The sequence below is a fragment of the Vipera ursinii genome (assembly GCF_947247035.1).
Source record: "Vipera ursinii genome assembly, chromosome: 2".
In the NCBI taxonomy this organism is placed as follows: domain Eukaryota; kingdom Metazoa; phylum Chordata; class Lepidosauria; order Squamata; family Viperidae; genus Vipera; species Vipera ursinii.
Window position 1 is genome coordinate 49,041,748 of NC_139513.1, and position 25,560 is coordinate 49,067,307.

General features: G+C 39.1%; 1 protein-coding gene across 1 annotated transcript in view; it reads right to left on the reverse strand.

Annotated features, from left to right (window-relative positions):
• PLXND1 (plexin D1) overlaps nt 1–25,560 on the reverse strand; it is a gene marked incomplete at its 5' end in the record, with an annotated part of 175,654 nt that overhangs the window by 13,709 nt on the left and 136,385 nt on the right. Inside the window, 6 exons of the mRNA XM_083353821.1 lie at nt 1,362–1,466; nt 3,209–3,243; nt 13,782–13,845; nt 16,297–16,400; nt 18,126–18,282; nt 22,620–22,766. Coding sequence (XP_083209947.1) covers nt 1,362–1,466; nt 3,209–3,243; nt 13,782–13,845; nt 16,297–16,400; nt 18,126–18,282; nt 22,620–22,766 — 612 coding nt within the window. The remainder of the gene's footprint in view (nt 1–1,361; nt 1,467–3,208; nt 3,244–13,781; nt 13,846–16,296; nt 16,401–18,125; nt 18,283–22,619; nt 22,767–25,560) is intronic.

A 25,560-nucleotide genomic window follows, 5' to 3' on the forward strand; every position in this document is an offset into this window, starting at 1 on the left:
GTGCATTTGCACACATGCTCTGCATTTAGTAAAATATAAATGAACTGTTAATTTTGATTTTGTTTTGTAGTAGTTGTTTTACTGTAATACTATATTTATGCTATGCTGTTTGTATTGAATTTTTAAGATTTATTTCAGTTTTTCTAGCAAATTGATGTTTATGTTATGTGTTGGAAAAATTAATGTTTACTGTTAACTGCTTTGGGTATTGATTATTATAGAAATATGACACATAAATAGACCACTGGACCAGAGGTCTAACTTAACTGAATAAATAATGTGGTGTAGAATAAAGGATTTAGTCAGCATATATTTGTTAATCTATGTATGATATGTAGTCTAGGATCAAAAGGAGAAAGCTTAATCCTTCACTCAGTGACTTTGACTGCTTAATATAAAAAGCTGTGAGGTCTTTCTCTCGGTAAAGAAATCATAAACATTAACAAAGATGCAATATGTAGGGAAATAATTAAATTTGTCTCTTCTGAATTAAGTTCTGTCTATAATTATGATTTGCAATTTTATTACAGTCAATACTATCTACATATGAATAATAAATGTGAAACTCTGTATAACCCTCAAAGCAGTCATGATGTAGATTCTCTATGTCCCAAATTTAGGAACACATCATAAAACAATACTCAAGATGAAAACAGCAGAGTAAAAATCTAATGCAATACGCAACAATATTAGAATATAACCTAGTATAGCAAAATTAGAATATAATGAAATATCCCACACTGTCTTTTTATTTACAAACTTTATAAAATCTGGATTTTTATAAGCACAGTAATCTGAGTTGCCTTAAACCAACAATATAATAACTAAAAATATTAATGTATTTGCACGTGCGTTGGAAGCACCGAGGTGCTTCTGGATTGAAAGGATTAGCTGGTGACATCACCGTTGCCCAGGGGACACCCAGTTGGAGGCTCCTTTCATGTCCCCAGCAGGAGCTGGAGTGAAGGATGGGAGCTCACTCCGTCCCACTACAGCACTTGGGTCACGAACGCAGACCTGCTATTTGTCAATCAGTGTCCTAACCATGTGAGCCACTACGCTCCTTACTCTTTACTAAATGCAATTTAATTTCATGCACACATGTCTAAAAACAAGTTCCATTAAATGTAATAGAATGTTATTTACAGAGAAAAAATTATACAAGATTACACTACAAAATTTCATTTTTAATCATAAAGATAGCTATTTTCTCATGTAATGTAAAACACTGGGTAATTCAGAGTTAATTTTAATTGAACTTGATTTTGTTAGTCAGTTGGAACATTTGTAATATGCCAAAGCAGACATCTGGGATCAATAATTTCATACCAGGGATCAATCTTTTCACTGAGAGCCCCTACCTTTGTGGAAAGCAATCTGGTTAGGTAGATTTCAGGAAGAACCTTTTTTCTATGACTTTGTCGGTAAGATTTTTTATTTTCATTTAGTTCATCTGTGGGAAGGACCTGAACAATGGCCAAACAACAATAACAATAAAGAAAAAAATCCACACAGATTCAAACAGATGATGAACGATTACTACAAAGATTTTTTAAATATAAAAGCTGCCAACAAAGCAATAATTTTTTAAAAAAAGAAGACTACTTTATGCTATAAACCAGACCAATGAAATTATGAACAATGGAACAATATTAAATGTAATTTATACTATTGCCAGCTGTATTGGGTGTTTCCTCCTCCTTTCCTTTCCCCTCTCCTTTCAGTCAATGAATAATTTTGCAATAGGTTCAATTAACAATGAATCCAGCTGTTTAAAACATCACTAGATACAACAGTTCTTTCCCTTCTGATAACTGGCAGTCATCAAGAAGATAAAATATATTAGAAATACATGCAAGATTATGACTGAGACAGATAAAATTTTTTGAATGCGTTCCTTCTCTCTGCCAAATTTGTGTGTTCAATTATTATCCTATTACACAAACAACGCAAGAACCTCAAGGGTCTAAACTGTCCCCTCCCCAATGAGTCTGATCCTAGGCCAATAAACTGACTGGATGACAAATTTATTGTTCCGCATACACTGTGCATATGGAAAGCATTCTTACATTTGCCTTTACAATAAACCATGTGCAGCATTACTGTCCTTAGATTATACATTACTAAACTGTAAGGCAGGGGAAAAGGGGGGGCTTGTTTCACTAGGAACAGATTTGGTTATAGTACACTGGCCAAGGCCTGCCTCCCAACCATCACATTATTTTTTGTAATTCTTTCCTCAGCTTTGCATAAAGCTGTTGTGTTTTGGGTGTGACTTCATTTCTCTATACCAGGGCTTTTCAACCTTTTCACCCATTGTACCACTTTTAGGATATGGCAACATCTGAGTACCACCAGTCGCCTAGCAAGGTGTCAAAAACTTGATGACAAAAAAAATATGGAAAAAAGTGATGAAGTACAGGTAGTCCTTGACTTACAGTTCGCTAAGTGACTGTTCAAAGATACAATGGCACTGAAAAAAGTGCCCTCCCAAGCCACAGCTGAGCAAGAAACCTGCCTGCCCGCCCAGGGGTGCTCTTCCTCCTGTCCGAGGTTTTCATTGTTGTGAGCATTTCTGTTGAGGATTGGCAGCATGAGAGGGGTGGAAGGTGTTTGCTTTTTATCCCCCCCCCCCCATCTGCTGGGTGGTTGCAGCAGGTTTTGGTCACTTCACATGACCCTGGGACACTGTGACCATCATAAATATGAATCAGTTGCCAAGCATCTGAATGTAAATCACAAGACTCTGGAGATGCTGCAACATTCCAGCTGATTGGTGCTTCTTCTGGACTCAGCAGAAGCGCCAGGATCAGCGCCGAGCTCCAGCTGGAGCCTGGCGCTGATCCTGGTGCTTCCACTGAGCCTTGACAGCCCTGAAGAAGCGCTGATCCTGGTGCTTCCGCTGAGCCCCGACAGCCCTGCAGCTCCAGTCATCTCTTGCTCAGGCTTGTGCGGTGCTGCCACTGCTACAGCTCATTCCCTTCCCCCCGCTACCACTTTTTTAGGATGGTCACGTACCACCTGCCAGGTGCCAATGTACCATAGGTGGTACCCGTACCACTGGTTGAAAAGCCCTGCTCTATACCATGTCACTCATATATTTTTCTGGAGTGTGTGGGAAAACTTCCTCTCTCTAACGAAAATCTGTTTGGCCCACCTAGAATGGCAGAGTAATGTGCTGGACTCCTCTTGGAAAAGGAATACTCACCAAATGAAAGTATTTTTCAGTGTCCAAATCTTTTACTGGAAAAAAAAGTAGGAGAAAAGCAAAGGAAGAATTTGCTTAGTGTATTATTTTGCAAAGCATGTTTTTTTTCTTCTTCAAAAGCAAAGGATATCTACTATTGAAGATGATCAGCACGTCAGCTTATTGCGTTCAAAGATGTATCTGAGTACCATTATCCCATGAAAGATTAACTGAGTCAAATATTTTTTTACCTGACTTTTAAAAATTGTGGGTTTTTTTTTTATAATTTGAGAACTAGATGCATGGGCCTGAGATGGGAATGTATAGTATTGGATTCCAGTTCTCCTTTTCAATTTCTAAGCTATTTCTACTCATGTTTGGCTCTGGCTGCCTTTCATCCCTGATTATTTATCAGTCCCTTGAAAACCATTTGAACAGATTTTTAGAAAGCATCAGCTTACATCTGATAACTAGAGGCAGTCTAATCAGTCCCTCCACCTGCATTTAGTTACATATCTGAGGCAGAAGTTTGAACAGAGGAAAACTAAAACATGTCAAGTTTTTGCTATCAAATTTATGAGTACACATTTAACATAAATATTAAATGCTTATTGAAACTAATATTATTTATATTAGACTTTGGCCATAGAAACACAGTAATAAATGAATTTAGTACAGGAAAAAAATAATAATGTTGAGAGTATACTTCCACACATGCTGCAGCAACAGGATATTTATATCTATTCATTTACAGCAAAAGTTATCCAAAACACTTGAAACACACATTTATACTGTGTGTGGTCACTGCAAGCTGTGAGTGAATTGCTTGTATTAACAAGAAAAATAAACAGAGGTTTGCTGCTCATTTCATTACCTTATGCCAGATACAAACAATGAAAGACACAATGAGTTCTGGAGCCAAAGAGGCCTTCCCCCCCCCCCTCATGACATAGAGGGGAGATCTCTCCTGGAGTAGGAAATCCAAAAATGGGGATTTACCCTGAGCCTCTCTACTATTCTCTGCAGTTGATTCTTTCCGATGCTGTAAATCCCCAGGATCAGACAAGGTTTAAAGTGATATAGTAAGGTTGAAGAGGGACTTTTTTTTTTTGCCCGTGTGAAGGAAAATGTTGGGTAAAAATCATGGACTAAACCATAAGATTACTTTCATATCTGGCTGACAGAGAGATAGGCAGACAAGCGTGTGCACACACACACACACACACACACACATACATTCTTTCTGTTCACATGTTTTATTTTCTAGGGAAAAACAAAATAGCACTGTATAGTTGCTATACGCTCTTCTTTGCTGGTGACTTTTTGAAATTTTCCATCAATACAGTAGGTTTGGGGTGTTTTATTGGTCAGTTCCAGTTCCATAGTGCTATGGTGACTGCTGAAAACTTGACCTGCTTACTAGTAAACTACTTATCCGGCTAAAAGCCATTCTGCCTCAGGATCTGAATTTGACTGAGATTGACAGCTGATGTGTCACAATAGAAAAGACAGCCACTGAAGAGCAAGGGTCAAGAAGCATACTGTTTAGAAAAAGGAAAGAAAATGATCTCATAACATCCAGTCTGATGACCAAAGTTATATTGTATTTATGGATGGCTCCAGGCCTGGGCCTCCTTATAGCTCTGCCAAAATACTGTTTGCTGCTCTTTGGACATCCATATACGTATTTTTTCTATATCTCAGACTGCTGGCTACTATTCAAAGAAAGTCATGCACTGCAGCGAACAGGGCGCTAAGTGTCTCTGTTCTGTCTTTCTTTTGTCTAGCCATCAATCCTACTCAGTTCTGTGGATGTCACTGAAGGCGTTTAGATGAATGGTAGGATTCACCAACATAAATTACTGTAGCTTATTTTTTTCCCCAACTGCCACAGACATGCCAGATTTGCAAAATCCAGTAACTCACCACAAAGCAATGTCATGATAGGTCAATTACTTCCAAGCTACAGAAATTTCTCTTAGTTTCATGAGGGTGCTCATTTTGAACAGAAAAAGAACATCTTTTTGAATGATGATTAGATTGCCTTTGAGCTTTATCTTGTAATGTAAAATTTAAAGGTGGATTATAAACCCACCTGAAGTAACAATAACTTGCAAGCCTGAAGTGATAATGTCTTAAGAGGATTATTATTTCTCAGAATCTGGTGGATTTATTATGGCATGAAATTTCTTAAGGATGATGATGATGATGATGATGATGATGATGATGATAATAATAATAATAATAATAATAATAATAATAATAATAATAATAATAATAATAATAATAATATAGAGTTGGAAGGGACATTGGAGGTCTTTTAGTCCAACCTCCTGGTCAGGCAGGAAACCCTATACCATTTCAGACAAATGGCTATTCAATCTCTTCTTAAAAAACCTCCAAAACCTTGGAGCATTCACAGCTTCTGGAGGCAGGTTGTTCCATTGATTAATTGTTGTAACTGTCAGGAAATTTCCCCTTAGTTCTATGTTGCTTCTCTCTTTGGTTAGTTTCAATCCATTGTTTCTTGTCTTCTCTTCAAGTGCTTTGGAGAATAGCTTGACTCCCTCTTCTTTGTGGCAGCCCCTGAGATATTGGAACACTGCTATCATGTCACCCCTCACCCTTCTCTTCATTAAACTAGACATACCCAATTGCAGCAACTGTTCTTTATATGTTTTAGCCTCCAGTCCCCTAATCACCTTTGTTGCTCTTCTCTGTACTCTTTCTAGAGTCTCAACATCTTTTTTACATCATGGTGATCAAAACTGGATGCAGTATTTCACGTGTAGCCTTACCAAGGCATTATAAAATGGTTGTTAACTCTATAAGAAACCTGGCTGAAGTCATCTCGCTCATTCTAGGTTGCCAAAAAAGGGAGGGGGGTGTAGAGTATTTTTGCTAGTCCCGTGGGAACCAAGGCCATTCTATCAGTTAGCTTAGTGGGTTGGCCATTCAGTTAGAAAGCCTGCCAAATTATTCTATTGGGGAACATAGTTGATTGCATAGCCCTGGGCTGGGAAGTTTGACTTTGTAATAGTGTAACTCTTTGGAGGGAATTTCAGACTTGGTTTCACTTTTGACCATGCCGATATTTTGTAACCAATAAACATTTCTTTGAGGAAATCTCTACCCTCGGAGTTCTGATTTTGTTGGTCTTAGCATCGGAACCATGACATTAAACCAAGTCTGAAATTAACACTTCACGTGATCTTGATTCTATCCCTCTATTAATGCAGCATAGCACTGTGTTGGCTTTTTTGGCAGCTGCAGCACATTGCTGACTCATATTTAAATGATTGTCCACTAGGACTCCAAGATCCCTCTCACAGTTGCTACTATTAAGCAAGGTACCACCTATAGTATACCTGTGCCTTTGGTTTTTCTTGCCTAAATGTAGAACGTTACTTTTTCCACCATTGAATTTCATTTTATTAGATAGTGCTCAATGTTCAGGTCTGTCAAGATTCTTCTGTATCTTAAGCCTATCTTCTGGAGTGTTGGCTATTCCTGCCAGCTTGGTGTCATCTGCAAATTTGGTGAGTTCCCCATCTATCCCCTCATCCAAATCATTGATGAAGATGTTGAAAGGCACTGGGCCCAGAACAGAGCCCTGGGGCACTCACTGCCCTCCATGTAGATGCAGGATCTATATCAGCCAAATGCATACTGGAAACCTCCAAGAAAATAAAAGAAACTTCCACTGTAAAATTTGGAGCTGCCAAACTTTTCATAGGGTAAACCCATCTGGTTTCATTTCCATGCTTCTTATAGCATAATAGGTATCTGTGTTTCTTTCTTGGAGTTCAAATAGAAAAATTCACCCTTTACCATTACTGCCATTTCCTCAGAGAAAACATACCTGACAGTATTTATTTATAAATCCATTTCTCTACCAGCTTTTCTTTCTAACAGAGTTCCCCTAGGCAGTACACAAAACAAAATACCAGAAACCAAACTGAAAAACAACAAAATTAAAATATAATATTAAAGTCTAGAGGAACAGAGCTATCCTATTCAATCTTAAAGCAACAACCTTTAAAAGCCAGACAAAATTCCCCCCCACCCCAAAGCAGTCTCTCTGGCAATACAGGTGCAGACACAAAGAGCTGTAAACACTTGGTTTGCTTGATTATAATCAATGATAATATTGTAAGACCATCTGCTATCCCCAACCCAAACACCCAAGTTCTACTTTCCTTTCCTTTCCTTCCCTTTCTTCCTTCCCTTCCCTTCCTCTTGAAAACTAACAACATCTTTTCCCATCCTTTTCTCTTCCAAGAATGCTGCAGGGCAAGGGTTTTCACCTTTGAGGTAGGCAAGGTCAGAAAACAGGCACCAGAAGGCATCTTGGGTTGCACTTTAATGGAGTGAAAGTCTTGTAGCAGAATTTTGAAATCCAGTCAAAGCCTCTCTGTACTTTACATTACATCTAATCGAAGTGGGGTTGTTTAGAGTTTCTTTCTTATGGTACTTTCCCAGGACTCAGATATTTTTTCTGTAACAGCTCTATATTTTTGGGGTGTTCCATTTTTTTTACTTCAAAGGCTACTACAGGAGCAGTAGTAGAGCAGAGTGTTGTGTTGTGGTATGAGTAGGGCGAGGATTTCCTTTTTTTCCCCTGTTGTTTTTACAGGAAGGAGTTATGACTATTTTTTTTTTACTTCAGTCTATCTTGGAACTTAAGGGATGTGGTGGCTCAGTGGGTTAGGACGCTGAGCTTGTTGATCAGAAGGTCGGCAGTTTGGCGGGTCGTATCCTGAGTGCCGCGTAACAGAGTGAGCGCCTGTTACTTGTCCCAGCTTCTGCCAACCTAGCAGTTCGAAAGCTCGTAAAATTGCAAGTAGAAAAATAGGGACCACTATGGTGGGAAGGTTACAGCGTTCCGTGCGCCTTTGGCGTCTAGTCATGCCGGCCACATGACCACAGAGATGTCCTTGGACAAGCGCTGGCTCTTCGGTTTTGAAACGGAGATGGGCACCGGTCCCTAGAGTTGGAAACGACTAGCACGCATGTGCGGGGGAACCTTTACCTTTACCTTTATCTTGGAACTTACACGGCTATTTTTGTGTGTTTGTATCAAAATTATGAGAAAGCAAGCCACCGAATTTTGACAGCTGTGGTTAAACAGGAACTCTGAGGCCAACAGTAAAAGAGATTCAGGGCACTGTATCTGACCATGGGACCTCAGTTTGGCCAACTGTAGAGAGTAAAGAGAGGGGAGATCCATTACCAAGGCAGTCAGCAGATGAATCCTGCAGAAGCTCAGATGAGGGGAGAGGAAGACACCCCCCAAATTCACATGAAGATAAAAAGGAGAGCAAGAGGAAGAGAACATTCAAGCCTGCAAGAGTCTATTAATATAGCTAATCTTAAAAGTAGTTTTAGGCACATAGGGCATATGTATCTTGGTCATGTAGGGCTGAGAACAATCCTATTCTAGATGCACAAAGAAGAGAAGAGGAACATGACAATAAACTGGAAGAGTGTATGTAGCCATTCTCTATTAGAAAGCAATCGCCACTAGACAACCGTGACCCAGGTGACTGAGAACTTCCTTAGACACTCTCCACTAGGAGGGACAAAAAGTTTGTGTGAATGCTAAAGGAAATGTCTGGTGCTACATGGGTCCATAAACGTCATACTGGGGATACTAGTAATAAGATTTCAGAAGGAAATAGTAAATTATGGGCACGCTAAAGTACTAGAAGAACCTTTTTTGTTCAAATATGCTTTGGGCTTTTAATTCTTAGCACTTTGTCACATGCTTTTCTCTTTTGTTTTTTGCCTGTTTTGTATGTTTTCTCTTATTATCTGCCCAAAGATGTTAGGACTGGAGAAGGATATAAAAATGGTAACATAAATAAATAAATAAAGCTTTTCACATTGGAATAGATTACAGTTGGAAAGGGGACTGGGGTTTATGTTCCCCTTTCAGATAAAAGCTTTTCTAAGCTCTGTTCACAGTGCAAAAGATATATTATTGCTTAACAATGCTCACTTGGGAGATTCAGGGAGAAATGAAGGTAAGAGAAATATTGATTACTGGTGTACCATGCACATATTTAGTGCAACAAACAGAAAACTGAAATATCGGCCTGGAGTGACATTAATAAATTCAGCCTAAAGCTGAATAAGAGATTTAATTTGGCAATATCCAATGGGATAAAGGAGACTCAGGTTCAAAGTTATTCTACACTATTAGCTTACTAAATGATTTAGGGTCAATTATTCTTTATCAGTTTATTTATTTATCTATTCAATTTGTAAAGCTGCCCACCACAAACCCATGAATCTGGGTGGCAAACAATCATAAAAGCAATTAAAACAGTTTGAATACAATAAAAATGGATACATGTAGCAGCCAAAGATATAATTAGTTGACGTCAACATAACCAGGAACCGGAGTCCTTCAAACACTTGGGACCACATAACCAGATCTGACAATAATATTACAAAACACAAAACTGGGATACCACATCTCAAGCCAGCATGGCAAGATAAACCATCTACTATATATGGATGACTTAAAACTGTATGCGAAAAGCCACACTGAACTTGAATCAACACTCAACGCAGTTCTTCTGTTTAGCAGCTACATCAGAATGAACTTTGGACTTGGAAAATGTGCTATATTATTCATGCAATGAGGAAAAATGGGGAAAACAGAAGGAATAGAACTGGGAAATGGAAGTATTGTGAAAACACTAACAAAGGATGACGGTTACAAATACCTAGGCTTATTGGAAGCAGATAACATCTTGAATGGAAAAGTCAAAGAATCAATGTAAAAGGAATACATCAGGAGAGTCCGCAAAATATTAAAATCAAAGCTGAATGCTGGAAACATAATCAAAGTCATTAATACATGGCCAGTCCCAGTGATACACTACCCAGCTGGAATTATCAACTGGACTTCGGCTGAACTGAAAACCTTAGACTGGAAAATGCGTAAACTTTTGAATACGCACCACGCTCTACTTCCACAAAGTGACACCGACAGGTTCTACCTGCCAAGAAAAATAGGGGGCAGAGGGCTATTGCAAATCCACAAAACTGTAGAAGAAGAAAAATGAAGTTTGAATGATTATGTGAATCAAAGTACAGAAAAATTGCTGCAGGCTGTGAAAACAGAGAGCATCATAAAAAATAACAGAAACAAAGGCAGAATATAAGGAAAAACGGCTGGATGACAGATTAAATAGATGGAAAACCAAAGCTTTTCATGGACAGCATTTGAAACACATTGAAAGAAAATGTGATAACAACTTGACATGGGCATGGCTTAAGATCCAGATTGCCGACTTTGCAACGACAAAGTTGAACCTGTCTCACATCTAATAGGTGAGTGCAGCAAAATCGCGCAAACCGATTACAAAGCTAGACATGACCGAGTTGCTAAATTAGTCCACGACTTGCCTGTGTCCGAAAAGTCATGGGAACATAGGATGGAAAAAGTTGTCGCGAATGAGAGGGTGAAGATCTTGTGGGACTTTTGAATTCAGACAGATCAGCATTTGGAACACAACACGCCAGATATCGCAGTCATAGAGAACCGAAGTATACAGCTGATTGATAGCGCTGTACCAGGAGATGCCAGAGTTGAAAAAAAAAAGAACTGGAAAAAATTACAAAATATTGCGACCTGGCCATCGAAACTGCGCGATTATGGATGAAATATGTAACAGAGATACCCATTGTCATCGGGGCACTGGGAACTATGTCCAAAAACTTTGCAAAATACATCAAGAAACTGTAGCTTCCTGCGATAACTCCAGCAATGCTACAAAAAACTGCGCTACTCGGAACATCTTACATTTTAAGGAGATACTTGGTTTATACCTAGGACGCTGGCAGCAACCCATGTCAACCATTAGTGCCAGTCAGTTTGAGTGTTCGGTTGACTGAGGTTCATGTTTAATGAATAAAAGATTAATAATAATAATAATAATAATAATAATAATAATAATAATAATAATAATAATAATAATATAGATGGAAGGGACCTTGGAGGTCATCTGGTCCAACCGCCTGCTCAGGCAGGAAACCCTATACCATTTCAGACAAATGGCTGTCCAGTGCTGGAGCATTCACAGCTTGTTGAGGCAGGTTCCATTGATTAATCATTGTTCCATTGATTAATTGTTCTGTCAGGAAATTTCTCCTTACTTCTAGGTTATCTCTCTCTTTGGTTAGTTTCCATCTGTTGCTTCTTGTCCTGCCTTCAGGTGCTTTGGAATATAGCTTGACTCCCTCTTCTTTGTGGCAGCCCCTGAGATATTGGAACACTGCTATCATGTTACCCCCTCACCCTTCTCTTCATTAAACTACAGATACCCAATTCCAGCAACTGTTCTTTATATGTTTTAGCCTCCAGTCCCCTAATCATCTTTGTTGCTCTTCTCTGTACTCTTTATAGAGTCTCAACATCTTTTTTTACATCATGGTAATTAATGTGCAATACCAAGGAATAGTAGGAAGGAAGGAAGGAAGGAAGGAAGGAAGGAAGGAAGGAAGGAAGGACCCTAAAACTTTTTCTAATACATAAACAATCACAATCGCTGAGCTGTCAGTGCTCAGTGGAAGATGGTGATACCTTTAGGAAAACGTGGCTCCACAAATAACCTGGACCCATTCTATGCAGGGCTTTAAAGGTAACAACCAGCACTTTGAATTGAATATGGAAAGAAATGAGAAGCTAATGTAGCTCACATAGCAGAGATGCAATACAGATGCAATACATAAGACTATGTGTGTGCTGCTGCATTCTGGATCAGTTGTAAAGTCTGGATGATCTTCAAAGTCAGCCTCATAGACAGCACATTGCAATGATCTAACTGGGAAGTGACAAACATATGAGTGATTATGAGCAAGATCTCCTGATCCAGGAATGGGTGCAATTGGCACAGAAACTGCAACTGTGCGAAGGTACCCTTAAGCTAAAGTAGCTATCTGTTCTTCTGTGAGCCCAGGAGGACACCCCAAATTGTGTATCAGCTCCAATCCAAGGCCCTTTCCATGTGCTCATTCCAAGTTGCAATACCAAGGCCTTGGCCAAATCATGCACCAGAGCTTCAGGAAAAAAGTCAAGTTCCCTCTGAAATGGCACTGGGTCTATTGGTTGCCTGGAGTGGGCCAACTGAACAAGTCCTACTTCCCTGCAGTAGGTTAGTCTCAGAAAACTCTATGGCAGACATGTCAAACTCGCGACGTCACATGACATCGCGCAACGTATCGGAGCTTTTTTGCCATTGCCGGCATTGGGGTGGGCGTGGTTTCCTGGTGACGTGTCTGGCCCGTGGGCCTGCAGTTTGACACCCCTGCTCTATGGCCAGAAGGACATGACAAGGGATTGCTATTAACAACACCCATGGTATGAACCCTGTATGACATGTCACAAGACAAAAACCTAATGTGGGTTAGACCCTGATTAAGTTGGAGCGGTCCGTGTTTGGAGCCACTACTGACTCCAGTCTCAGAGAAGAGTGGCTAAAGTTCCACAGAACTATGAGCCTGGGGAATGCCACTGCCAATTCAGGTACAGCACGAAGCAGCTTGGACAGGAACACTGCTGCGCTACGGGGAAGAAGATAAGCAAGCAGCAGCGGCAACTGTTCCGTTTGGTACAATCTGTCATTGAGGGTCTCACTTCCAGCTATGTCTAAAACTATCAGATGAAAACTGCCCTCCCCCATGCCTCCTTAAAATATAGCCATATCGATTATATAGCTATAATCGATAAAATAAAGTGAAGCTAAAATGATTTATGGAGGTCTATTTGTCCTCCAGGTTTGTATTTTCAGTTGGTTTTCCTTTTCAGGGGCTAGTCAGTGATAAATTACCTGTAATCCTAGTCATCAATTGAAAGTTTTTTTTAAAAAGAGAAAAATTGTGTATTATTGTCATAGATGAGCACTGATGAATTATCAGTGATTTTGGAGCACAATTTTTGTTTGATCCAAAGCGTAAAGGAATCTGAGGTTTCCACCTCCTAACAGAACACGGGAAATTTCTTTAATTGGGATCATGGCTGGAGAGGAAGGGTTGAATCTCCCTTTCCTTTCGGCTGTGCCTCCTTATAGCCCCTGGACTCACTATTACCTAACCTCCCCCCATCTAATTCTGCTTCCAATTATAAAGTTAGCTCACATTTATTTCTGCCTACAGAATGCTCTGCTCAGCAAATTTGAGCAAAAGCCTTAGTATTTTCCAAAGATGCAATATCATTTTAAAAAATGAAGACAATGTTACTTTACTGAGCCAGACTATCGATGGTACTCAACTGTACATCTTTTGTTTGGGTAGAGGCTGCAAATTAATTAGAAGACTGAGAAACTAGGGAAAGAGAGAGGATTCATACCCTTCTCCTCTCATGCCATCTTTTGTTAAAAAAAAAGACTTCCCCATTATTATTATTTTTGTAACTTCCATTCTTCATTCAGTAACACAAAACCAAATTGGGCTAAACCACAAATGTCTTGTCACATCATTTAATTTTTAGTTAATGAAATAGAATGTTTAATAATGATAACAATTTAAAATCCTCCCTGAAAAATCCAAGGATACTTATGAAATAAAATGAGTGCCGACTTACCTCTACTTAAAGTATTGTCTTTTTTATCTGTTAAACTCATAGCTAGGGAGGCACCATCAGGGATCTGTGAGCCAGAGGGAGAAGTGAAGTCTTATTAGGAACGAGTAACGAATTACATTGTGACATTTCTGCAAAATAACTGAGAGACATTTCCCAAATACATTTAGCAAAGAGTTATAATCTCCATCTTATGATACATGCATTTTTCTGCAACGTGCTGCTGACAAATGCTTACGACTCTCGCCATTATCAGATCTTTAAAATGAAACGGCTGCAAATTAATTTCATCAACGGCTTGGCTAATTTAACTACATTATGCTGCATCACATCTTTAATATGCATATAAGTATTGAAGAATTCCTATTTTACATTTTGATGGAAATATTAAGATACCTGCAGAGACAACAATGTGAATTAAGTGTAATTTACCCCTTAAGGGAGTAAACCTGAACATGCCGTCACTTAGGAAGAAGACCACATTGTGCAAGGAGGGACTTTGTAAATAAGCATACAGAAGCTTATATTGTACAAACTGTTTCTCTACTTTTCTTATTCCTGTGGAAAACATTACATCATTAATAAAAACACTGTGGATTTTGCACAAAAGATCCATGAACAGGAGATGACAGAAATGTAACATTCTGATAGCAGGCGCTCTCTGCAAACTACATATGATTTTTTTGTTATACCATTTTCTTTACGCATTCCATAATGGGAGCTTTTTTTGAAATACATATTAGATTACAGACTACTTCACAAACATAGTCACCATAAGACTGGGTAAGCATAAAAGCTAAAAAGTAGGAAGGGTTTAATTGAGATCAGGTACAGATGTAGAATCACAGAATCGAAAGGCTAGAAGGGACCTCGGAGGTCTTGTAGTCCAACCCCCTTCTCAAGACAGGAGATCTTATACCATCCCAGACAACTGGTGGCCCAATCTTTTCTTGAAAACCTCCAGAGATGGAGTGCCCACATCTCTGGGAGGTAAGCTGTTCCCTTGATTAATTGTTCTCAATGTCAGGAAATTCCTCCTCATTTCCAGACTGAATCTCTCCTCTGATGAGCTTCCACCCACTGCTTCTTGTCAGATACTACAGAGAATAAATCAATGCCCTCCTTCCTGTGACAGCCCTTTAAGTTTCAGCAGACTGCTACCATGCAGTCTGAAGGCAGTGCTCCAAATGTGGTCTGATTAGTGCAATACAGAGAAGTACTATCACTTCCTGCAAGGTTGATGATATCCCTCTGTTGATGCAGCCTAGGATTGTATTGGCTTTTTTAGCAGCTGCAGCACACTGCTGAGCCATAGTTAAGCGGTAGTCCACTAGCCCCTTTCACCGTTACTATTGTTGAGCCAGGTGCCTCCTATTCTATACGGATGCATTTAGTTTTTCCTGCCTACGTGCAGGACCTTGCTTTTCCCACCATTCAGCTGCCTATTGTTGGATAGGGTCCAACGCTCAAGTCTGTCAAGATCTTTCTGAATCTTGAGTATATCTTCCAAAGTGTTGGCAATTCCCTCCAGCTTGGTGTCATCCTCAAATCTGATGAGTTCCTCTTCTATCCCCTGGTCTAGATCATTTATGAAGATGACGAAGAACACCGGGCCCAAGACAGAACCCCACTGCATACACGCTTCCCTCCACATAGATGTAGCTCCACTGAGGACTACATGCTGACTGCAGTTGGTCAGCCAACTGCGAATCCATCTGGTAGTGGTACTGTCTATCCCACGTTTTTCTATCTTTTCAAGAAATAGGCTGTGGTACTGTAATAGTAGTGAGAGCCAGTTTGGTGTAGTGATTAAGGCACGAGTCTAGAAAATGGGAGACTGGGAGCCTTAGGCACAAAGCCAGCTGGGTGACCTTGGGCCAGTCACTTTCTCTCAGTTCTAGGAAGCAGGCAATGGCAAACCACTTCTGAAAAACCTTCCCAAGGAAACTGCAGGGAATTGTCCAGGCAGTCTTTGAGAATTGGGCACAACTGAACGGAAGGAAAAACACAGAAGTAGTACATGCTCAGTCCCACGGCTATTGTATGAAATTAGTATATGCGTGTGAAAATGCTTTGAAGAAAGGCCTAAATTATATGACTGTCACTTCAAATGAAATCGAAATTATTTCTCACAAAGGAAGTTTTAAAAAAAGCAAGCTTCTTTTGTGGGCAACCCGTGCTCCCATAAGAGATCAATGCGAACTCTGACACTATTGTTAAGAAGAGGACTGGCATGATTTTAATTAGGACGGATGGATGGCAGCCACTGGGAAAATGAAGCTTTTTCTTCCATGGCAATATCTTGTTTTGCATGAAAAGTGTTTAATTAGTCTTGATGTGTTGCAATATTAACGAATTTCTCGCCAGGGCAGATGTCTATTCCCCAGAAGGTCTTGTGGAGTTATGGCAACCTTCCTGCTTGCTTCTGCTAATCCTGCTTAGGAAGCAGATCGTGGGGCCTCTGAGGAAAGCCAGGCTTAAAGGGAAATAAATTCTTGGAGCAATGATACTTTTTTACCTTATAATGTCCTAAGGTGTTCAGTTTTTTCCTGCCATCTTCCATCACGGAAGTGTCATCAAGGTCCCGGAGGATGTAACTGTCAGTGCTTGTGGCAAACCATTCTAAAAAAAGAAAATGGAACGAGTAAAAAAAGTTGCCTGAAATACAGCAAGTGTTAGCAAGAATATAAATCGCTTTTCTTATTTTGATGCCACATTTTGTGATTTGGGAAACGAGTACTGCAGTAGCAAGCTATGGAGATTTAAAGAGCATTTTTATTCCATTAGACTCACATGTGAGTAACCATGGTAGGAAATCTTTTAAGAACATTGCAAGTAGATAATTTATAATCCCTATACTCTACTTGGGTGTTATGACCCTTTTTGTACCATCTATACCAATAAAAATACTATCACACTTAAACTTTGCAAAAAAAAAAAGGCTTCAGGAAGATTTTCCAACACCCTGATTTCCAACTACCTGGATTTAAATAAATGCCTTGGTAAGGCCATGCTTGGAATACTGCATCCAGTTTGGGTCATGACGATGTAAAAAAAATGTTGAGACTCTAGAAATAGTACAGAGAAGAGCAACAAAGATGATTAAGGGACTGGAGGCTAAAACATATAAGGAATGGTTGCTGGAATTGGGTATGTCTAGTTTAATGAAGAGAGAAGGACAAGAAGGGACACGATAGCAGTGTTTCAATATCTCAGGGGCTGCCACAAAGAAGAGGGAGTCAAGCTATTCTCCAAAGCACCTGAAGGCAGGACAGGAAGCAAAGGATGGAAACTAACCAAAGAGAGAAGCAACCTAGAACTAAGGAGAAACTTCCTGACAGTTAGAACAATTAACCAGTGGAACAACCTGCCTCCAGAAGTGGTGAATGCTCCAACACTGGAAGTTTTTAAGAAGAGACTGGACAGCCATTTGTCTAAAATGGTATAGGATTTCCTGCCTGAACAGGGCGTTGGACTAGATGTTCTTTCCATCATCATCATCATCATCATCATCATCATCATCATCATATGTACAGCAATTGCTTTTGCTCAAGTACTATCTAACCCTTAATGCATTTATATAGAAATTCTGTTAATTTCTGAAGCACAACTTAAGAGAACATAAATAAAGTTACAAACTATTGATTAATTGTAGAGCTACCATTTTTTTCTGACTTCAACCAATTTTTTTCAATTTCTTCAAAACTTTTTTTTTTAATTTCAGAGGAGGGAAACCTCAGAGCTCCCTGTGAAAAACCACCATTTTTTCTATATTCCCCCAGCATTTATATCTGTAAATAAAACTTATTACCTTTGCTTCTGACAAGATCTCCTTTTTAGTTTTAGGCAATTATTAGCAACAGGACTTTATGTTCCTGTTGCTGTTTCCCTGAATATGCTGAAGAAGCACAACTGGGGGCATTCCTGAGATTTAACCCTCAGTGCTTTATTTGATGGCTTGGTCCTTCACTAATTAGTGCCATCTCTATTAAATCTTTTACACACACACATGAACATACACGTGCGCGCGCACCCACACACACACACACGCTCCACCTCAATTCAACCTATCTCTGTCATTTTTTGTTCCTGGAAGTTATAGGTTTGGGGATTATTTTGCTTGTATGTAACGTAAGCACTCTTAATGGCAAAGTGAATTTTTGAAAACAAGCAAAATAAATACCAAATCTCTTAAAACACTGCTTATTTCCCAAGCAGCTGATCAAAGAAAAACACTAAGGGCAGATATTCCATGTCTGAATGTTATCTTGCATATGATGAGCATTCATATCCTAAAGATAAAAGCTGGTGTTTCTGAACAAAACAAAACAAAAAAACCTTACTTACCTAGATCAACATCTTCCACTCTTGGCCATTGGGAGTATGGAATATTTTTGCAAAAGGCTTCAAGTATCTTCTCTTTAACTTGACTGAGAGTATCTGTATCCATCACCCGAACACTCAAAGAGTCCATTCCACAGCCTTGGAAAGACACATTAAGATTCTGTGGAGGGAGAAGGTTGCTAAGGTTGTAGGTGATATGCACAAGTTATAAGCATGGAAAGCATATGAACTATAGACTCCAAGAATCTTTGGCAAATCTAACTACCGTATATTAAGAGAGAGGGATAGCAAGAGGTGAATGTTAAAGCTAGTGAAAAGCACTGATTTACAGCTCAGTAAATTGGTATTGACTGTTTTATTCAAGGTGGTATGAGAACATTGTTAAGCTCCCCTTGAACTGTCCTGTCTATGAACTTAAGGTCTGAAATACAGGAACAATATCATGCAGTTGCCATTTTCTTCCATAAATTCATTTTGTAGCACCAGCGAATATGGCTACAGTGAATGGCAAGCTGATAATTTACTTTGCCTTAGAATGATTATGAACTCTCTCTCTCTCTCTCTGCAAGAGAGAGAGAGAGAGAGAGAGAGAGAGAGAGAGAGAGAGAGAGAGAGAGAGAGAGAGAGAGAGAGAGAGAGAGAGAGAGAGAGAGATGTAACATAGATCTACTACATAATAAATGACCTTGGCTCTTCCCTGGGCTAAGTAGAAATTACATTTAGCAACCTGAGCTTCTGTGTCTTCTTGTTGCTACCACTGCTGCATTGACATAATTCTCATAAATATAAGCAGATAAAACCTAGACATGTGTCTTAACTTAACTACTTCAGACTGCAAATGAAGGTTGATATGATGAAATACTTCTCTACAAGACAACCCCCCCACAAACATTTTTTTTAAAAAAAAACACATTAGGGAGAAAGCTTTGCTAAAATCCCTCTGCCTTGTATCTTAGCTTATTAAATATAGTTGGATTTTTAAAAAATACAGAAGAGCAATCAAATACATCTTTAAATGCAGCTGGACATGACACAGTTTAAAAAAGCTTTACAATTTATTTTGCTCTTTGGAATAATAAGGCCCATGCAGCATTTCTAGCAATAAGAAGTTATTTATGAGAATTCGCATTTGTAAACCACAGTGTTCTCTCTTAAATTTTTGTGCTCCTTTTGAATTAACTAGCTCTAATGTACTAGCTAGTTGATTCAAAAAGAGCAAAATACCTCAAGAGAGAAACTCTGTTTTTTTTACTATTTGGGAACAGACATTAGCTGAAGACTACTCTTGACAACTGAACATGTCAAGATTCTATTCCTGAATATTTAATTCAGGATTTTATTCCATTAAAACAATATTCAGCTATAAGCAGTGTAACTACATATAATCAGGTACAGTATGTTCACAAGAAATATACCGAAGTGTTCCAAATGTATAGGTGGTGATATCTTATGAATATGATTTCACAAGAGCATTTGATTTGATTTGTTATTCTACCTTTACTCTTGGATGAATTTGAGGTGGAGTATGTGTCTATATGCTTCCACTTCCTATTTTGCATACTACAACAATCTGTGACGTGGGTTGGGCTGAAAGAGAATGATTGGCCCATAGAACTCCCAGCTGGTTTTCATGATCAAGGCATAACAGGAAGCATGGCCCCTGCTTTCTAATCCAATACCTTAGCCCAGGGGTCCCCAACCCCCGGTCTGTGGAACGGCACCAGTCCGCAGCACGCCAGCAAGCAGGCTACACAAACAAGCAAAGCTCCATCCTCAGGATGTAGGCAGTATTCAAACCCACACCCCGTCTGGCCCGTGGAAAAACCTTTCTCCATGGCACCGGTCCCTGTGCCCAAAAGATTGGAGACCTCTTGCCTTAGCCAGCAAATCAAATTGGCTTCCTCTTTTGGACAGTAAAATACTGCTAGTCCTTGACTTTGGATCACAACTGAGCCCAAAATTTCTGTTGCTAAGTGAGACCAATTGTTAAATGAATTTTTCCCTATTTTACAACTTTTCTTGTGATAGTTATTAAGTGAATCGCTGCATTTGTTAAGTTAGTAACACAGTTGTTAAGTGGATCTGGCTTCCCCATTGACTTTGCTTGTCAGAAGGTCATAAAAGGTGATTACGTGACTCTGGTACACCGCAACTGTCATAAATGTGAGTCAGTTGCCAAGCAGCTGAATTCTGATCACATGACCACGTGGAAGCTGCAACAATCGTAAGTGTGAAAAACAGTCATAAGTCATTTTCTTTTAGTGCCACTGTAATTTAGAAGAGTCGCTAAATGAACTGTTGTAAGCTAAGGACTGCCTCTATGCTGTCTTTTGTATTTTATACATTCAGTCCTACATATCTGAAAGTCTTATAAACCAGAGCTGTTGAGAGATGGGAAGTATAAAAGTTTAATGAATTATGTTATGATAGCAGATTGGCTTTGTACCACTGTTCCCTGACCTCAACTATTCAATATACCGTCATAGGTATTGCGAGTTGTAGACAGTTCTGCTTGTGTCATGGGAACATTTTTTATATATGCATTTTCAAAAAAGAATCAGTTGTGGACTGTTTGTGTGCTCTTAATGATATCTCTGAATGGAACTGTCCATTCATTTTTTTTTAATCCCATTTATATCCCGCCCTTCTCTGAAGACTCAGGGCGGCTTACAATTTAAGCACAAACTAATGTGCTTAGCAATTTCTATTTCAGTCACTAGTAAACAAAGACTCAAATAGATTTTTCCCAATTTATTCATATGAATTCATGAAAGACAAAGCTTCCCTTCCATTCTGCACCGTAAGTTATCATTCAGCTAGGAATGGGGATATGGCAGTAAGGCAAAAGGTTCAGTGCCCCAATGCTGTTCCCATTTACACCATCATAACTTCTGAGTGAGCCCACTGATTGTGGGACTATTCTTCAAGATTTACCCAACTGCAGTCAAATGCAGAGTTTAATTTCCATTTTGCAGACATTTTTACTGCTGCATTTACTAACAGACTGAATTTAACACATTCCTCCACCTAGTATGAACTAGCTTACAAAAAACATATTTTTTCAGTAGAATTATAAAACAGCATAATTTTTCAGTACAATTCCTGTAATATTTGTATTAAAAGCAGCATAACCTTGAATAACTACCATGTTTCCCCCAAAATAAGACCCAGTCTTATTTTATTTTTTTGCTTCCAAAAGAGGCACCAGGTCTTATTTTTGGGGGGTGACTTTTCCATGGTCTCACCTCGCAGCGGCGGCACCAACAGCCCTGCCCAGCTGGCCCACTTCTTCTGCAGCTGAAGGAAATGCCTCTGCAGCTGAAAATGGAGCTTCGGATTGATGCACGTGGCCTGCATTTCGCTGTCAAAGGCCTTCCGGAAAGGCCTCTGCAGCTGATAACCGAGCTACGGATTGAATCTGTAGCTCGGTTCTTGACTGCAGAGGCCTTTCTGGAAGGCCTCTGCCAGTGAAATGGAGGCTGGGGGGGCGGTGTAGAAGAAGTGGTCTGGCGAGGCGAGACAGGTGTTAATGTGAGGCCTGGCTGCAATGGTAAGCGGGTGTGCAGCGCGTGGGGCAGCTCCACCCCCCCACCCCGATCCTAACTTGATTTTTAGGTGTGTACCTTGTCCCAAAACGAGGCTTATTTTTGGTGTAGGGCTTAGGTCCACCCCCAAAAATCAAGCTAGGGCTTATTTTCGAGGTAGGTCTTACTTTCAGGGAACCATGGTAGCAACTGTTTTCATCATCTATGAACTGATGATTCAATATATACTCTGTCTTTCAGGTCTTAGCAATACTAACATTTTAAGAATTGCATATTTCATATATGTTTGCACAATTGCTACCATTTGATGTACAGAATAGGTAATAAAATTTGGACAATAGGTCCAAATAATATATAATATATAATTCCTAAGAAAACTGTACTTTGGGTACATTATGACTTGTCAACCTCAGTGATTTTGTGTTTTGACTAGTTATCTCACTAGACACGATCCATTTTCAAGACCTATCTTTTATAGTACACTTAAGTTGGAAAATACTCCCCTCTGCATGGTCCTCCAATTCAAGGAGAATTGATACGTCACTGGACTGCTGTTACTAAAAAAAATGACTTATCTTTCTGAGGAAAAAAAAACCCCGAGTTATAAGTGAAAAAACTAATTTAGTTCGGGAAGAAGTTTTCCAATCTCAGGGGAGCCTGCTAACTGAATGAACACTTAGAAAAATCATGATTTGATCCCTGCTGTCCCTTTTGTCTCTGGTCACAGCTTCAGCCACTTTGTCTATCAAGGGAATAAGTTACTTCGTGGTGGTTGCTTAGGAACAGGATGCATTTCTGAATTTCAGAACAGAGATACGCACTCAGAAAGAGGTATCAGCCTTTTAGTTGCATCAAACATGCCTTCAAATCTTAAGGTGTCCTGGTTACAAAAGCCTCATAGGCAAAGTAACAAACACATTTTTATTAAAAACAAGAAAAAGGAACTTCTTACCCTTGGCTTTGCTTCAATGTTTTCTCTCAGTAACCATTCTTCATTAAGTGTATATCTTGCTTTTCCAGTGATGGCATCAATAGATCCTTTATTGATTTGTTGTTTAATAGCACACAACAGCAGGAAAAAAGGCTCCCCAACTGTTTCCTATTAGATGAAATAACAAGCTATGACTTTCTGAGCATAAACTAACAATGGACGGTTTTTTATAACATTGCCCATATATACAAAGGGTAATTCACACCTCTAGTTGTAATACTAGTGTATTAAAAAGTAACCCCAAAGAGCTACTTATCACCCTACAAAAGCAAATAAAATTATTCACTTATGAGAAGATTTAAGTACCAACATGAAAGCATTCAGGCTGAAAAATTATAGTACAGGAACAACTATACAATTTAGCTTTGTTCAATATCCTGTACAATTACAATATTTATATGGACCTCTACAGAGAAGATAGATCTGGGTGAGGTGATCCAATGGCTTGAGGTGAGCTTTCATCAATATGCTGATGGTCCCCAGCTTTGTCTCTCCTGCCTGCGTGATGCCCTGGACATCTTGTCTCAATGCCTGGAGGCTGAGAAACCTGGATGGGGCATTATGGGTTTAGACTCAACCCAAGCAAGACCGTGGCTTTGGATGCTTCCTGGATAAGGTGGCACTGCCTTAGATGAACCTGATGTGCAATTTGGGGGTCTTCTTGAACTCACAATTCCTGCTGGAGCAGGTGTTAGCCATGGCTAAGAGGGCATTTGCACACCTTGTGTGTACCAGTTGCATCCAGGAGGATTTGTTCATTGTCTCTCATGCCCTTGGAACCTCCCATTTGGACTACTGCCACATGATCTACATAGGGTTGTACTTAAGGAACATACAGAAGCTTCAGCAGGGACAGAACGTAGCTGCACGGGTTCTAAATGGTGTCAACTACATGATACATGTAAGAGTTGCATTGTTTGTAGGTGTGTTTCCAGGTGCAAATCAAGCGGCTACTTGTCAGCTTTAAAGCCCTTTATGCAGTGGTGAGATTCAAATATGTGAACAACAGATTCTCTGTGTGGATGCCACTTCCGGAAGTCCGTTCTGGGCTACTGGTTCTGCTGAAGTGGTGCAAACTGGCTGAATCCCACCACTGCTTTCATGGCTTGGAACTGAGTTATCTGGAGACCATCTTCTCCCAGTTGTTTTAACCATCCAATCTGGCCCATCAGAATTGATATGCTGTGGATTCCATCAGCCAAGGAATGTCGGCTGGTGGGGCCAGGAGATGTGCCTTCTCTGCTGTAACCCCTACTCTATCGAACATTCTACCTCCAGAATTGATCTTACACTGTGGGCTTTTTGGAAAGCCTTGAAGACCTGGCTATGTGCCAGGGTCCAGGGCCCCGAGTATGTGAAGGGCCCTATTTCCTGGTTATGTTGACAACAATGGATTATAATATGTCTTGGCTGTTATTGATATTTAATTTCTTTTATGTATTGTGTTTTAGCTGTTTTAACTATTTTTATGATTGTTTGCTGCCCAGAGTTACTGGCTTGAGGTGGATGGCTATACTAACTAACTAACTAGCTAACTATTTAAAAAATGAAATTTCCACAAACTTTTAATTCAGTATTTACTTTGCATGGCAACATTCAAATTGGATAGCAGTAACTTTATTAACATTTTGTGTATAGACGTTTGAAGAATCCAAAAGGAATTTTTCTGATTAAATTCATATCAAATTAAGGAAGCCATCTTAATGTCATTAGTTAATAGTAATATTTGTTTCATTCATTAAGGGGTGTATTTACTTTTGTGATGCAACTGTGCCTCTCCCACAGGCAACCAGGTGCATACACACTTCTGATTGTCTAACTGCTCTAGTATAACTATTATAAAAACGTTTTAGAACTCTATGTGGCCCACATCTGTTCAAATTCCTCCACTTAATGGGTACTAATGTTACACATTACTACTGGAACAGGTTAGCTTTCACTCAGTTGATCTCAGCAATATAAACACGGCTGTCCATGGGTGTATACCATCTATTTTGTAGTGCCAAGATTTAATTTTTCATCAGCATAATTTCTTCTGATAAAATGATAATAATTCTAATTTATTCATTTGAAGATTTTGCTAACACTTTGCTAGATGTTCACTTCTTACTGGAGCTGTTGTTATCAATTTAACCTGTTTTCATTTTACTCATTTAATTTTTTTGGGGGATACATTTTGCAACAGTTGCATTGTCACTAGATGAGAAATATGCTTATTTAATTTACAGGGATAGAACAGAAAAATATTAATGTCTCTAGGCTGAGAATTTTTAATTTTTAATTTTAACTGGGGTTTTTATTTTCTCTCAGGGTTTCATTTAATCTTTTTTAAATTGTTTTAACTTTTGTATTGATTTTCTTTTAAATATCCTGTAAACCGCCCTGAGTTCTTCGGGAAAGGGCGGTATATAAATCTTATAATAATAATAATAATAATAATAATAATAATAATAATAATAATAATAATAATAATAATAATAATAGAAGTGGTAAAGTGGTATTACATGTCAGATTATGATATTAAATCATTCTCATTTTAGAGGGAGAGGGGTTTTTTCAGTTCCATTTATCCACTATTTATCCACTTTCTTTCAGAAGAAAAAATTGAATACTTGGCTAATAGATTCTGAGGGGTAGCAGTATGAACTCTCCAAGCAGTCCAGAAACACCCTCCTAGGTTAGTGTATTTAGTACTATTCCTTTAGCTTCACTTACAAAATTGCAGAGAATAGAGTTTCAAGAATGCTTGCTGGAAAACTGATTTTGCTATGAACCTACAGTGGTCTACTGAGTAGCTATACACTAAATGTAGATCCAGGCCTCTGAAAAATCAAGGCCAGTTATGCATTCTGGATCAGCAGTAAACTTCAGATTTAAGTTCCTTCTCCAATACATCAACACC